We start from the raw sequence: 17,280 nt of genomic DNA on the forward strand, positions 1-17,280 counted from the left end.
ATTATTTGTGTACTTTGTTGGACAATCGCTTGACCTGGATTATGACGCGAATCGAATACATATTTATAATTATTAATTATCAATAAATCATTCAAATAGAAAACAACTACGTGGGAGAGCGCATAGTGGTCGCTTGGAGGGATACGCGGGGTTTTTAGGTAGTTGGACATTTGATTGAATGTGGATTACTTTAAAAGTAAGTACACACAGGCACTGACGTAGCTTTTCAGTTTGATTTCGGAAGAAGTTTCTAAATGACAATTTGCTGGCGATATACAGCAAACTAATGCGCTCTTTCGCTAGGAGCAGTTTACCAAAACTACCGAAATGAGTGTGAAGACCCCTATTGTAACTTGTTTCCCGCCCGAAGTTTATCAATGCCTGCACAGAATCCAACATTGTTGCAAAACGCTTTTCCTTTTTGCGTAGTAGATATTTCATATCCAAAAGTTTATGAACAAAAATGTGATCTTCAGTTCACGAAATATTTTTAATGAAATTTAAAAAGTTGATTTCAAAACAATTTTATTAATGCAACTTATTTACTTCTTGTATGCCCATAAAAACAACTGCAATCAAATAAATGCGTCATTATAAAAATATTTTGTTATGCATTCCAGACAAATATTTACACTCTGACCAACAAAAATAATCAACTCAAATGCGTAACAGCAAATTCGTTAATGAGTAGCATGAAGCTATGGGGGATTTGCGCCGCCCGCCCCCCGTGCCCGATGAGGAATTCAGCAATTAATTAATTTGTAATCGATTAAATTTTATATTTGTACGAGCATGCTTGTTTTTGTCTCTAGCCAGTTTGAAAGTCCAATTGATGTGGTAGCTGCAGCGCACGCTGTTGTTTACTGTCTGATAAGCTTCCGAGCTGCTACTAAGGAAATCTTCTCCACCACCGCAAAACTGTGTCTCGCGCGGCAAATCAATTGACGTCAAACGATTATAAAGCTGTTAACATGTAACACAAACTTAACATAAATAAGTGAATTAAAAAATATTCACATTAACTTATACTTAGTTGTACTTAGTTCAAGCAAGGTCCTCCTGGTTGGACTTTGGACAGTTCTGTTTTTTTTTTTCGGCGGTAAACGAGCGTGCGCCAGAGATAATAAGCCAAGCTTTGGGGTTGTTTACGCTGAAAAACATGTGCGAATAAAATTGTATNGAATTCAGAAGTGGTACTAAGGAAAACAAACCTAGTCAGCTCTTCCTTGCTCCTTGATATATAAAGTTCGGTACCATTGGGGGATTAGATCAGGATAATTTCAGCACTATTTCAGGGCCTTTTCGGGCTCATTTGGATATTATCTAGTTCGGAACTAGTTCAGGATTTTTTGGGCTCATTTCGAGACTACTTAAGAAACAGTTTGGGACTAGTTCAGGTATTTTTTGTGAACATTTCGAGTCTTGTTTAGAACCATTTCGGGACTAGTTCGGGGTACTGATTTTTTACGATTAAAATTTCATAGTACCCGGTGCACATTTACGAAATTCGATATGCATATCTTAGGCCTTTTTGATCTGTTGCAAGATCGAATAAAAAACGATCAAATCAAATTAACGTTAGAATGACTGCAGTCTCAATATCTTCAATGTAAGATCAGAGTTGCCAGATTTTTTTTCAAATAATGTAAATTTACTGTATTTTCGGCCAAAAACTGTAACCTTGTAAAACATAAATAAGAAAAAAGGATCAATTAAAAATAAAATAATAGTTTAAAATTGTGCACCTCACATATGTTGTTGAGTCCCGTCCGCTAGGGGGGAGATCCGCTTTAACCAAGAAAGTCTGAGTGGCTCCGGAAATAGCGACTGGGATTTATGAAGCGCCCCAGATCTTCAATGATCTTCAATGAGGGACTATTGGTCGGTGAGATGGATATGTATGTAAATAAGGGTGGTCGAAAAAAAGTAAAGTCCGAATTTTAATACTCTCACACCCTAAGATTTTTCTACATCGAAAAAAATTATACTCCTGTTTTTTTTTATTTTAAAATCGAAAAATATTTAGAGGTCGCTGTAAGCACTCGAAGTTTTCCATGAATTTTGTATGGGGAAATAACAAGTTTTCGTAGAAATTGTATGGAATTCTTTAAAATGAATACATATTTTTCGATCCGAAAATTCTCTTCAGGAGAGGCCTAAAAACTTCAAATGGGTTTGCCATTGCATTTTTGAGGATTTTTGTGGTCCTATAAAAAAAAATGTTAATTATAAAAAATGGTTAAATAAACAAAAGGGCATTGTTTTTGGAAGTCTCCTGAAGAGAAACGAAGTTTTCCAATCGAAAAAATATTGATTTTCAAAATTTCTATATAATTTCTACGAAAAATTGTTTTTTTCCCATATAAAATACATGGAAAACCTTGAGCGCTTTGAACGACCTCTAAATATATTAAAAAAAAAAAAAAAAATGGGGAAAAGTTTTTTTCGTTATAGAACAATTCTAGGGATGAGAGCATTAAAACTCTGACTTTACTTTATCACATGCATTTTTAGACCACCCTAATATACATTTACTCCGGTCGAGCGCTAATTATACGACTGTTGGAAAACTGTCCATTTACAAGATTTTTAAGTAACCAAATTAATTCAACTCACAGCTGATTGTTTGGAAAAGGAGACCGCTCCAGCAAAGGCGCACACAGGTTCTTAGGATAGACTCCTTTACGTTCGAAATGAGCCGATTGTGCCCTTATTTTTCCCGGTTGTCTTAATATTTTCATAACATATGTATCAATCTCTTGTTGCAAAGAACAAGGAACACCCTAACGTCCATCCATATCTAAGCAAATAAGTATATGCAAGTGTGTACGTTTAGCTAGCGCTGTATTTTTCCGGCTTGTACCATTAAGATTTTTAATGTTTCTTGCTAGACTAGGCTCAATGTCCAATATTACCAAAAATAGAAACCCGAGAATACTAAAAACATTCAAGAATAAATGGGAAATTTTCCTTCTAGTCGAGTGTAATGTAGGCACATACAATTTTGTGAAATAATAACCAGGGTTACGTTTTCTACCAAAGAAAATTTCGAATGTACCAAACGCTTAACAGATGACAGTTAACCTAACAAACAACATGATTGTGAGACCTCAAATGCCAAGGTTGCATAGAAAGTAATGAATGGTTCACAATGAAACAGCTCTCTCATTTTTTTTATGCGCCTAAAAGATGCAGCGATTTCCATTCTTTAAAGTAACCTGATGACAGTACGAATGGAAAGTTTAATAACCAGGTTTTAGTTTTTTAAACTATAATTTTATTGTCATTGTGGGAGAGTACGATATATAGAAGACCTAGAAGATATTTAGTATCCCTATGAGAGTTGCTAACTCTGACGGCCCAAGATACTATCAACCTCACTAGTGAATTCTAACAGTTTATTAGCAGATGGTTTTCGGATACCAGGGGCTTCGACTGTGGAAGAACTGAAGTGTTGCAGTCTTAGTCTGGCCAATGATGGACAATTGCACATAACGTGCTGCGACGTTTCCTCCTCTTCGAGGCAAAGACGCTAACCCGTCTCTGTGGATAGGCCAATAAGGCGAAAGTGAGAGCACAGGTGATTATGACCAGTTAAGTAACCAGTAAGCAGCTTGATGTTGGATATATTCAAAAGATATACTTATATCTTAAACAAAAAGTTAAGCTTGTCTAAGACCCATTAGCTACTGCGTTCTGAGTTTTACCCACGATTCGATTATGGGTCTCGAGGAAGTCCAAATAAGTTCGCAAAGCGGTTCTGGTTTCACAAGTACAAATTATGAGCCGATGAGCTTTCCCTAGCTAGTTCGTCGGCGACCTACCCTGCAGACAACCGCACCTGCTCTTCCTTCCATCGTTAACTATTTTAGCAGACCTCTCGGTATGGGATATAGACCGGAAATTTCCTTCCAAAGTAGATTTCTTTTAGCATAGAACAAGTTCTTATTGATTCTGTAACCGAGAGTAGAGCCATTCTTTGGAGTTTGTTAAGACGTGAAATTACAATTTTTTGCAACATTTTTGGCCACCAGGCTATGGAAGTATAAGTTACAATCAGGCGGACTATTGTGCGGCATGACTATCCATGCTATTAATTTGGGGTTCACATCCCTTGTTCGACCAAAAACTTTTCGACAGCCTCGGGTGGTTTTACCAATCGTTTTGTTTCAGTAGATGGAAATTCCAAATTGGTCTCTTATCCTGGGTAATTCCCAAGGGTTCAGCTTATGGAATGTGTTCTGTCAAGAACAAGCTGAGGTGGCCACCCTCGTTTAGGGCGTGAATGCCATATTTTCAAAGCCAAGCGGAAACCAAAGCATCCTACCAGGTATGCCGCTAATCTCAGATAGTTGGGATTTAAGTCAGCTCATTGAGAGCTGTGTAAAAAGCTCGGTTTTCCAGGTCCTTCTGGCCTGACTTCTTAAGCTATTTAGGCTGCAGCTCCCAATTCTGCCTGATCGAACGACTCGGCTCGGACTCTATCTAAATCACTCAGTAACTGTCTGGTAAAGACCCACCGTTTCTGTTCACCCACCGTCTCTGTTCATTAATTCCCTTCTTTTTATTTGCGTAAGCGTGGTCCCTTGTGGGGCTGTCACTTAAAATTATCTAAGCTAAGCTAAACTAACCTTTAGGTTCTTGGGTGCATATATGAGAATATACCTATAGAATATTAACAACAAAAAATACCCGACAAAATATTCAAGGCAGCATTTTGACCTAATAACGAGGATGTGTACATGCTTTTTGTCATTCTTACTTAAACATAACTGGCAGTACAAATTTGAGCAAAAAAACAAAAAAAAAAGAAAAGTAATGCTAATGCTAATGCTAAGTACGTAAGTACGCAGAGATGTATGTAAGTATGTACGAAAGAGTTAAGAAAGCGAGTGTGCAGTAGATACAGGCCTGTTTATGTACATACATATGTATGGTCAAAGAATACTGAATACTGCAGATAAGTGCGTAAAATGGAAAATCTTGATATATTGCGTTTATTTTATTATTATTTATATATTCCGAGGTTTCCACATGCAATTCTCGAATATTCCCTCATGTGAGTAAAGTAATTACCAAATCAACTGCGCAAAGACGTGCGCATTTGTATGTTTGAGTGTAAATACAGCCGGTTTCACTTGAATAGATACACGTCTTTCCGACAGCAGATTTCACAAAGCAAAAATAAAATAAAAACAAAAAAATATAATTAAATACAAATACAAATAAAATTTTTTTCTTACAGCCGGTTTCACCAGCAATTTAAATGCAAAATAATTTTTATTTTCTGTCAATTTCCATATAAATTTAAAAAATTAAAAACATTTTTCACTTACATAAATTGCTATCGTTAACTAACAAAAAAATTAATTGAAAAACAGACAAAAAGTTCCGCCGCCCGACACTCGAACTCGTGATCTTTCGAACGTCACGCCTATGCTCTACTCACTCGGCCATTGCGACTGTTCGAGCGACGCGAACTAAATGACATATAAGTGCTTTCTCCCAAAATAGCTTTTCACCACGAGTGGTGAATGAGAGAGCTTCTTTTCTAAGGCTTTTGTGAAAGAATAACAAAAGTATTTGCAACTATCTTGCCATCTGTCTTTCATTTGTCTTACGAAAGACTATTTACTGTGTTATCCAGAATTGCCCTGTAAATTTAATGAAAAATGTTTGGAGTTGCTTGTTTTGCCAAACTTACGTGTAGGGCAATCGATTTGGATACCAGGTCACGGAGGAGTGGAGAGCATTGAGGTAGCGGACGGATTAGTGTGGAAAGCAGCAACCTCAGCTCAGCAGTAGGTCCCCGCACGATTGGGGGAGAACTCAGAAAACAAATAATAACAATGAGAGAGAAGAATTGACAAAAAACCATTGCACGACGGCAAGCCAAAAGAAACTGATGGTTGTCATGGGCAACCTCACGGAACACTGCAGATTGAGAGCATATCTGCACAAGTTAGAAATCTATTCACATGACCTCCGTCGCTTGTGCGACTGGGCTAAAGAGACACCATTGCACCTGCCTGTTGAGTGTTAGACTGTGGTGAGAATACAGGAACAAGTCTGCGCGCAATGTGGCCAAGGGCTAAGTACATACACTTCCTGCCAAAGTTCTTCTAGACTCTCTGGGGATTGTAGGACTGAATAAGGTATTGTGATGAGTGGAGGGTATAGTAGATATTAAGGTCGCTGAGCACACCTCTTTTTAACTATCTACGCTGTATTATTTAACAACATTAAATGGTTAAATTAAAGTGCCTCAAAGGGCTTAGTAAATCTTTTGATTCACCAAAATGCCGCTGAAAGAAGAGAAACTCAAGAATAGAATTTCTTTATTTTCATCACACTCCTTCAGGACTGATCAGTCTTTAAAATGATACTAAAACGAAGCTGCGCACAAGTAAAGATATTAACTTGAAACTTGAATGTACCTATTCAAGTGAAACAGGGCGTATGTATGAGCTAGTACATATATATATCTGCATGTAAATTTATTTGCACTAACTCAAATTGCCATCTAACTTTACGCACAAGAATCAAGATCAGTTACAGGCATAACAGTACCAGCTATCAATGCGATTTCAACAACAAACCTGCATGTGGCTACATATGCATATGTATGTATGTAGTCATTATCAACCATGAATAGTTCGTCTTGCGCACCACTCGACTCCACACTCCTCACCCCACACCTCACCAACGCCTGCCCAGACCTCACCACACCACTCCAACACACATCACATAGAAATGGATGCCGAAGAACCAAACCGATCACCATAGAGCGCCGACTCTGTATTATCAAAAACTTTATGCCTTCTTAGCGGCTGTCTTAAAACGCTTGCGAGCTGTTGGCGGCCTTACGATCACTTACGATCGATCGGTTCGACTTGGTTTCGCAGCAGAAGATTGAGCGCGTCACGGTACGCGTACATAAATATCAATAAAATTGCCGCAACTCCGCTAATTCGATTCAGTATTGCGGCGTTTTTCAAACAAGACAGATGAGCTTAAAAGAATTGGAACCAAAGTCGACAACGGATGAATAAGTCAAAGCGCATTGGCAGTGAATGGATGGAGCGAAAGTTGAAGAAAAAGATTTACATATAAACAACATATATACATATTTTCATACATAAGAAGGAATAAAAAAACAGCGCTTAAAGAACGGAAAGTGAATCGCTGACTTAGTGTAGAAGATTTCATAATTTATGTACCTAGTATAGCAAAAATCTGCGCATTAAAGAAAATAGACTTTTGCTAAAACAAAAGTGAAGACTGTGTACTTTTTCGATTGCGATTCGTAAAAATAATTAAATTTTAATCGCTTTATAGTAATGTGTAAAAATAAGGAAAAAATGTGCTGTGAATAATTAATTCGAAAACTATTTTTGGGTAGTGATCGTTGCATTGCTAAAATGTAAATAACTGTTAAAATAACAACAATAACATAAAAACTAATAAGGTTGTGAGAAGACATTAAAATAAGTAAATAAAAATAATAATAATTGCTGTTGAAATATTTACTAACGAACAACAAAATAACAACAAACTCAGAATGTACATATCAAACTCCACTGGTGGTCTAATGCTACAGACGATGCTCTATTTGGCAAACCAGACCAGTAGAGCTGCGGTGAATACCTTAGTCGATCTGCCGCCATCACAGAAGAGTGGTAAGTTTTTTTATTATTATGGATTATGCGACGCATACTTACATACATATCTACATATTTGCGGAATTTATAGCCTGCCGTAAGCAAATGCACATAAAGATCTATGGGTACAAAGCTCAGATTTTTATCGGCTGTGGTTGTGATGAGTTTTAAGTCTGCGGCAGATCTCTTTTTTAACCGACTTCCAAAAAAGGAGGAGGTTATCAGTTCGTCGGAATATTTTTAATTTTTTTTTAATTTTTTTTATTTTTTATTTTTATTTTTTATGTATGTTACCGGATAACTTTGGACCACGTCAACCGATTTTTAATTAATTCTTTTTGCATCGGAAAGGTAGTGTCTCAGAGGTGGTCGCATACTAATCTGGTTAGGATCCGGTCAGTGGATCATGAGATATATATATATGTATATATATATTTTATATGAGAATTGAAGTCGGTTTTTTTTCTGCTAAAAATTACTTGTTTTTATGAACATTCCTTCAAGACGGAAAAATGTTTCGAAAATATCGAATATGAACTTCTAAAACTTTTGTGAAAGTCTCTTCGAACTCGTGTTTAGAAATTTTATAACAAATGTACATACATTAGGGTGGACTTTCAAATATCAACATCTAAATTTTGTATGGGGCACCACTTTATTTTTGTTGTTGTCTACAACAATTTTTTTATTTAAAAATAATGTTTGGGTCGCTGCCCAGAGTTTGAAAAAAATTAAATATTTTTAAAATGTAAAAATTCTACAAAATTTTGACTTTAGCCAGCTATAACTCAGTTAGTTTATGAATTTTCTATGATTAATTTTAAATAATATGCAAAATTTACCAGATTTAAATTCAAAATGTTTTAGAATTGTTTTTTGTTTCGCAGGAACATCTAAAAGTTATTTATAAAATTTTAATCTTTCGTGGATGCCTTTATTGTTTATATAGAACAAAATAAAGTAGTGCCCCATACGAAATATAGATGTTTATATTCTTAAGGACCTCCCTAATGTACATTCATACGTTCATACATAAATAAGGCCAGGAGAGCAGACGTGGCCTAACCGAAAAAACTTTTTTAATTACTTAAAATAGTCTCAAATGTGATTAATTTTTAAATAAAAAGTCGCGTGTACCTTAATTTTAAGGTACGGAGCTACAAACTGTACTATCAAATAAAGTGTTTCAACTTTTGCTAAGTCTTCGGCCGAGCTTCATGTATACATACATTATTACTCGAAACAGTAATCAGAACAAAATTTCTTATGCATGCAACCAAAAAACCTTAAGCAGTTCGGCTATTCTAGGGACGGCAGAGACAATCTCTATACCCTATATTACCGACTAAAGTATACTCTCCATCGCGATCGATAAGACATACAAAGTTGTTGGTGGCGTTTATTCGGAACAGTGATATGCCTTATCATTCAGTTTCCGCCTTCCTGACTACTGCAGTGTTTTTAAAGCGGAACTGATGCCTATCTTCAAAAGCCGTATCACTGGTAAGGTGTGATACTATTCCTGGTCATGATATCTACATTTCCATTGACAGTCAGTTGGCTATTAAAGCCCTGGGAAAAATCTTGCTGACTTCAAAAGTAGTTGCTCAATACCGAAAGTAGGCGAACGGAACCGACCTGTTATATTGCCAAAATACTCTGGCTAGCCATAGATGCTCAACATCCTAAGTCGGCCATTATCTATCTGATGGTTTTACACGTAGCTAGACTGGTTGCACCCTAGAACGATAACTGCAGAAGGCCCATGGATGAGGACGAAGAAAAAACCATCCAACATCGTCTCTGCCATCGCCTCTACAGCTGTCTCTATAAAATCAGAGATCAAAAGCCCAGGGCAATTATTTATGTAATGATCTCGATAACCCCAAAACTATGGATTTTAGATGCCTATGCACCTTTTATGCTAAGTACCAAGTAGTTCGTAGGGGTGATAAATGCAAAGCTCATGCGGTATCATAAAGGGCCCTGAGTTTAATTGAGTCCACTTAGGACAGCCGCATAACCTAATCTAACCTTCAAAGTTGTGACCGCAGGACTGGTAAAGCACAGCTCACCATATTCCTGATGCCATAAACTTTTTTATAAATAGTAGTCCTTAACTTGAAGGGAGAGTCGAAATAGGAGCTTTCTCAACTGAACTAAGCGACATATTTTCGTCTTGCTGACCACTGGCTGTATACATCACAGACATTTTGGCCATCTTGGAGGCAGTATGAAGCCTGGCTTAAAAGACTGCTCGAGTAAACAAGTCTTCAACTTCTCTGACAATCCGGCTGCCTTGAAAGTTTAACACTCACGCGTAGGCAATGCGAATTCTTTTTCAGAATTCACTACATCTCTGAATGGGATGGTGCGGAATTATAGAATTCAACTCATACCCATAGGTGCCTTGAAGGTAAAGTTGGCAGAGAATGGGACAGGAAAGGATCACAGAGAACACACCACTATAGTAGGCAACTAGCGCTAGAGTAACCTTTCGTCCTATGAAGCCTTCAAAATTCGCTAGCTTTTCAATAACAGACAGCGCACTTCGGTTCTCTAAATGTTAAATAGAAAATAAATATCTTTCCCTAAAACAGCTCGTACGGATTACTTACGGAATACAACAGAAAATCGTAGTAATGAGCTATCTCATTTGAAAACAAGAGCTTGGCAAAATTCATAGCGTCCATGGAATAACACAACGGATCTGTATTGACCTATTTGTGGGGAGAATCTAAGCTCATACCATTTGAACTTAAGGCAACCTTAACTTCTTGAGCTACCCACTGACTTATAAACCAACTCCTAACCAGGTTCAAACAAATTTTTGATAAATTCCTGGCCACAAATTTATGATGGCCCAGTTAAACCGCCTGTGTATTTATACAAATTGAAAATTTTAATGTTTTTTTTTCTACTCATCAACCTCTACTGAACTTAAAATGTCAGCAGTGTGTTCTAAATTAGTTTTAAACCAGTTCTAAACTAATTCGTTTAAAATGGTGATTAATGTGTATTTTTCACAAAAAAACAATTGCACAATTGTTTCGATGGTATCACATATATATAAATTTTGGTCCAAATTGAAGTCGGTTAAGGCGTGTAACACAGGGGTCAAGTTTCAGATTACGCTATGAAGACGTTGTAACCGACTCCAATTGGGACCAAAATACATATGTGATATCCTCGACTTTAATAGTATCGATTTAGGGTATCAAATGAAAAAAAAAACATTTTGATTTTTTTAGTCCATAGAGGCATCTGGCTTTGACCCCTTTGCGACACGCCTTAGCCGACTCCAATCGGGACCAAAATTTTTATGTGACATCAGTGACCGTGGTATTACCTATTGAGGGGGTGAGACTGAAATTCGTTCATGTGATTTTTAAGTACCACCCTAATGTACATATGCCAGCTGAAAGTTAGCAGTTACTGAATAACTACTTCGCAACAAACTTGATTTCAAGAACTGGTCAAATTTGATCGGCAAATTACGAAATGTCAAAGTTAGCCAACACGGATATGAGCTTTTTTGTAAGTCGATTTGGGAAGTAAAATATGTAGTGGTAAATCTAGTCCAGTAAGGTAGTTAGTGTATTTTTTGCCATAATGTTCACCGTACCGCAATGCACCGGTCTTGCCTTAGCCGCTAGGTATCAATGCAGTGGTTCTCCATTAATTTTTTCAAGTTTCTTACTTCCTATATTCTGCCGCGCCGCCGGTGACTGCGTTTATTACTGGCCCCCCTCCAAAGCTATTGGGCGGCGACCGCGCTGCGCTGCATACCAGCCGCTTATTTAGAAGGTTCAATCAAACATTTTGTAATATGTAAACTATGTATGTATGTAATACGAAGTTAGTTAACCGTTTCTTTCACAAACATTCATAGCTGGTTTTGGTTGAATATTTTTGTTCAGGCTTTTCTGAATGGCATAAATCAATAAGTATGTAAGTAGCTGGTTCGAAGATTTTTTAAGTTATGCGAGGACGCGCTGTTCAGTCAGCCAAATGAATTTTATAAATATTTTATTTACATACATATTTACTACAAACAAACAAAAGATATGTAAGGTTTTCACTTTACTCGCACCTAATGCATCTTCCATGTTTATGTCATTTTAATATTCAATGTCTTAATTCATCGATTTACGGGTAAATAAGTTTGCGGCTACAGGAGAAAATCGATATGCGGAACCATTAATTAATTACTTATTAGATATGAACATAAACTTTAAGTGGTTTGGATTTTTGATTGCTTTCAGTGTGTAATCAAGGCCTTGTAAAAATATAAAAAATATTAGAAGAAAATTCTATTAAAATACATTGCATTGATTTGCCCGCTTTTAAACTTTTTATTTTTTACATGCGGCAATCGGAAGCTGGAATAAAATGAAAAAAACCAACAGAGCTTCCTGGCTCTGTTTATTAAAAAGTTGAAGATTTTTACATGCAAATGACGATTTTCGATAACCAAACTGGCGATTTCTCACTTCAGTAACCTGGCAACACTGAGCTACAAGCAGAACTTCCTAAGAATTCATCCTTTTAATAAGAAAAATAATATTATAATACTGATAATTTTCCCCCAGAGTATTCCAGTGGGTTTTACTACAATACGGAATCAGTTTTTACTATCTCTTAAGAAACGAATAAGTAAATAGGCATACAGATAATGTACATATACAGTATATGTACATATATACTTCCTCTCAGTGCTTTTGCTAGCAGAACTTTTTTTTATAAATATTGTTACTATCCGCCTACAATAACATTAAAACAAAAAAAAAAGGTTAAAATAAAATTAAATCATTGCAAATCTCCGGGAAAGTCACTTTGCCTTCGAAAGTCATATTATTTAATTAAAGCCAATATATTTAGTATGTAAGTTAAAGCTCATATTTTGCTATATAAACAACACAGACCTAGACACGCATTGCAGTTCATTGAGTTCAAATTGTGTTGATAAGTAAAATGGCAATAAAGTTATTTTAATTATCTACATACATACATACACACATACATACATATATATATGTCTAGTATATACTAAAAAGTATTAAAATCACTTCAGTCTTAAGTGAAATTATCAATTTTTAAAGTTATCAATGGGACAGTTATGCAAAACTGTCATCGGTTATTTGCACTAGTAGGGAGCAGAGTTTTTGAATATGTAATATGTATGTATTTATATACATATGTATATATATTTAGAAATTTCCAGCGACTTTTTTTCCCTGAAAAAATAATAGGAAATACTATAGAAATTATGTTACTATGAGCCGATGATGCGGTCTTTGAAGTAGCACCAGTGTTGCCGGAACGTTTTAAAAAAAAAACCTATTTGAGCTTAAATCAACAAAAATACGTACACAACTTAATATTTCTTCCTAAAAACATATATATAAAATATATATTTAGTACAATAGATGAAAATGAAGATGTACATACTTTTTTTTTGCTCATACAACTTTCAATTTGTTTTAACAACATTGAACAGCTGATAGTTTGGCAGTTTACCAGATATTACCAGGAAAAAATCTTCGTGTAAAATCGTACAACTTCCGACAAAGAGATGACCAATTTTACTCTCCCATTTTTCCCTTGCTTTGTCAGGGAGCCGAGTACGGGATAATTTTCTGGTAAATTCTTGCTAGTTACTAGTCTTGCTTTACACCTCGCTGGTCAGGCCAATAGTCTTATATGGAATACTTGTATGGTGGCCAGCAACTCAAAAGGCAAGTTACCTAAAACTATTGAGTAAGGTCCAAAGAACAGCGTTTCTATGCATTTCAGGTGCCTTAAGGACCATCCTAAGCAAAGCGCTAGAGGTGGTAACCAATTTGCCTGCCGATTCAGCGCTCAGACTAAAAAGTATGGTGCTATGGAAGGATCGGCGGTTCGACAACGCCTCCATACTTCACTATTATTGTAATATGCCTGCGTATAATAAGCAGGACAGACATTCAACAGTACATATACACTATCGTACACTGTCCCATCACAATATTCTCAAAAGTGTGATAATCTGTCTGGCAATTAACTAGCCAGTTCCTTAGTAATGGCCTGGATGCAATTACTATTTTACATCTCTTCTTTTTTACTTTTTACTGCAATCGCACATCGTTTATCACATAAATTACAAATAATTGTTAACTTGCATCCCCCTTACCTTTCAGATGTCAATGAAGTTAAATGTTATGGCGTTTATGGTTGCTTTCCATTGGATGGGCCATGGACTACACCGACGCGGCAGATCAACGTACATCCGCATAAACCTTCACAAATAGAGCCACATTTTACGTTGCATACGAGGCGGAACTTAGATCAGCCGAAATTTATAGATCTCAATGATCCAGAGGCTGTGACACATTTGGGCATAAATCCAGAGGGGAAGATCTTCCTGATCTCACACGGTTATATAGAAAATGGACTTGTAGAGTGGGTGAGTAACTGCAAAAAATAATATTTTTTCGAACGTACAACTTCAGTACAGTAGGGTGCCTCACTAAAAAAGTTGCCACTTTCTCATCGGATTTATTTTATTATCAGGCATGTTCTGAAATTCGAAACTTTGAAATCGAGTCGATATGCCAAATATTTTTTAATTATATCTGATGAAAGGAGTGAATTTTCTCACTGAAAACTGTAAAAGAAGCAGCAGCGATATGAAAGAAATCATTTTAATGCGAGACTTGTAATTTTTTAGGTTAAAAACCATCGAAGAAATTATCGAAATCGAGTCGATTTCAAATTTTCGAATTTCGGAACATGCCTGTATATCTTAAAACTTGCGCAATAATACATACTCTAGAAAAGTATAAAGATTTACTTGAGGTGGGGTGATTTGAAAATACCTCCAGAAATCTCATTATGTTAGTTCCGTTGATAAAATTTTTAAATATCTGAGGTGATGATTTCTAAAAAATATATTTTTAAATAAATTTATTTACGCTTGAAAAAACTCGATTTTTGTAGGTATTTTCAAATGAGTCCAGTTTAAGTAAAGCTTAATATTTTCCGAAATATTTTGGCGGAAGTCTTAAATATAATATATAATTTTATAATTCCGATGGAAAAGCAGTGTCGATTTTTTTCTGTATATTGAGTGATGCACGCTAATGTGTTATACTTATACATCTACATATTAACTATTTAAACTGTTCTTGTTTTTAGATGAAAGATATGGCCAAAGCTTTGTTGCACAGCGAGGAGGAGGGCAATGCCGCTGTCATACTAATCGATTGGGGTGGCGGCTCCAACCCACCATACGTGCAGGCGGTCGCAAATATACGGATAGTCGGCGCCATCGCTGCACATGTCATACATATGATCTACGTAAGTGTACTTAAATAAAAAATAATAAATGTATGCATACTAAAGCACAAATTTATCTTCATCACAGGAGGAGCTGCACCTGCCGGACTTGCGCAATGTGCACTTCATCGGCCACTCGCTTGGCTCACACCTGGCTGGCTATGCCGGCTATCATTTGCAACGTGATTTTGGTCTTAAACTTGGCCGCATTACTGGCCTGGATCCAGCGGGACCACTTTTTGCCGACACCGAGTCCATTGTGCGACTAGATCGTTCAGATGCAGACTTCGTCGATGCTATACATACGGATGCGAATCCCTTTTTGAAAGGTGGTTTAGGCATTTTTCAACGTGTCGGCCATGTTGATTTCTACCCGAATGGTGGCTCGGAAAATCCCGGCTGTGATGTGCGACTACAGGATTATATGAAAGGACGCAAGAGTTCGGTGTTCTTAAGCATGCAGGAGTTCTTGAGCTGTAACCATATACGCAGCTATCAGTATTTCACCGAGAGTGTGTTGAGCAAGTGTCCTTTCTTGGGCATCACATGTGAGTCGTATGAGGCGTTCAAGGAAGGGATGTGCGCGCGTTGCAATGAAGATGGACAGCTTTGCATGCGCATGGGCTTCCACACCTACACGGACTACAAAGAGCTGTCAGCAGCTGGTGCGTTAGAAGCGAATAAGCCGCCAGTGTTGTACCTGACGACGGCCGATAAGAGACCCTTCTGTCGTAAGTGAAGTAAATTAAAAAAATATCTCCAAGTCTTGTGTTTACTAACTTTCTTCTTAATTTCATTTTATGTGTTTTTCGCAGGCAATCACTACAAGATTACAGTGCGCGTATCCGGTCACGATGAGAGTACGATGCATGGCGGCGAGATTGGCACCATTTCAGTGCGGCTGCATTCCAAAACGCAAGGGAAAAAATCCAACGCCGAGCGTATACGTTTCTCCCAGAAGGCTATGTACTTCGAGCCAGGTTTCGAATATAGCGCCATGGTGTCGGGAAGGGATGTACCCGATCCGGCACAACACGCCTCGGTTTTCTGGGAATATCAAACAAATTTCCTGAATCCACTCACATGGCGTATCCTCGCTTCGCCGCGTATTTACCTCGATTATGTAATAATTGAGTCGCTGGAGCATCCCGATATGCAGCTGCAATTGTGTCCGCTCAAAGAGAACCCTGTGATATCTGGCACAGAGAATATCATGCAGGAGAAGTACTGCCAGTGATTGCAGTATACTTGATAGTCTCGATATTTTCACGTAAAAATGCATTTAAGTTACACGAATTGCAACGCCCGGAAAACATAACAAACATGGCAAACGCAAAGGAAAGGAAAGGAAAGAAAAGAAAAGAAGAAGAAATTTCCCAGTTCGGCTGATTTCCGGTAGTGCATTTGGTCCCAAACCGATTCCACAACTTGTCTTGCGGCGACATCTAGTGCTTCGTTCAGGCAAATGGGACGTCGGTTACTACACACAGATGTCGCCTGACAGTCACACTAGCTACTGCACAAACCATTTGAGAAGAGTTTGAGCTCTTCTCTTCTCACAGATAAAAATATACTCTTCTCGTTTTCGGAGAAGATTTTGACGTGCCGTTCTCATCCCATCCGAATGTGTAGAGAAGAATTGCTTGTTAGCGAAGCAATTTATTGATGAGTAGACTGCGGATTTTTATGCAGAGCACGGAGCCTAAAAATATGTAAATGAGCAAAATGTAGACAAATTTATTTATTTTGCTTACAGTTAAGTGATACATATTGTTAGGCTTCGTTTTCTGCATAAAAATCCGCAGTCTATTGATGAGTGACCATTCCGAAAGGAATTTGGAGTGAAATCATTTGTAGATATATATATACATATATGTACATACTTACATCTGTATGTACATAATACATACATGCATCCATACATATGTAAAAAAAATACATTACCTTGCTACAGTATAACTGCTATTATTTATTGAATAATTTATACGAACTTAATATGTACCTAATTTATTTTTATGTTAATGTATCCTTGTAGTATTCGATAAGATAAAAATTAAATTGCTAATAAAATATTTTAAATTGAAAAATTCTATATTACATCAAATTCCCTAGGACTGCATACATACATAAATATGTATGTAAGTTAGATTGGTAAAGTCATCAGTCGCCGTCGTAAGGCATGTATGTAACTGGAGATCAGTCGAAGCCGTAGTTCCAATTACAAAGAGCTTTGATGTTCTTGTTGTAACAGCAGGTATCAACTCTCTATCTGAGACCTAAAGACCGGTAGTGAAGTACCGGA

At 36.9% G+C, this 17,280-nt stretch overlaps 1 protein-coding gene across 1 annotated transcript; it reads left to right on the plus strand.

The window, feature by feature from the left end:
- Positions 1-6,959: 6,959 nt before the first annotated feature.
- Positions 6,960-17,050, plus strand: LOC108377315 (pancreatic triacylglycerol lipase-like). The gene is made up of 5 exons (XM_017633574.1): positions 6,960-7,679; positions 13,841-14,106; positions 14,838-14,999; positions 15,067-15,709; positions 15,794-17,050. Exons 1-5 carry the CDS (start codon positions 7,562-7,564, stop codon positions 16,213-16,215), a joined length of 1,611 nt encoding a protein of 536 aa, XP_017489063.1. The 5' UTR covers positions 6,960-7,561; the 3' UTR covers positions 16,216-17,050.
- The last annotated feature ends 230 nt before the right edge of the window (positions 17,051-17,280 follow it).

The sequence above is a fragment of the Rhagoletis zephyria genome, unplaced genomic scaffold (assembly GCF_001687245.7).
Source record: "Rhagoletis zephyria isolate East Lansing unplaced genomic scaffold, Rhagoletis_zephyria_1.1 Rzeph_scaffold_11911, whole genome shotgun sequence".
Lineage (NCBI taxonomy): Eukaryota > Metazoa > Arthropoda > Insecta > Diptera > Tephritidae > Rhagoletis > Rhagoletis zephyria.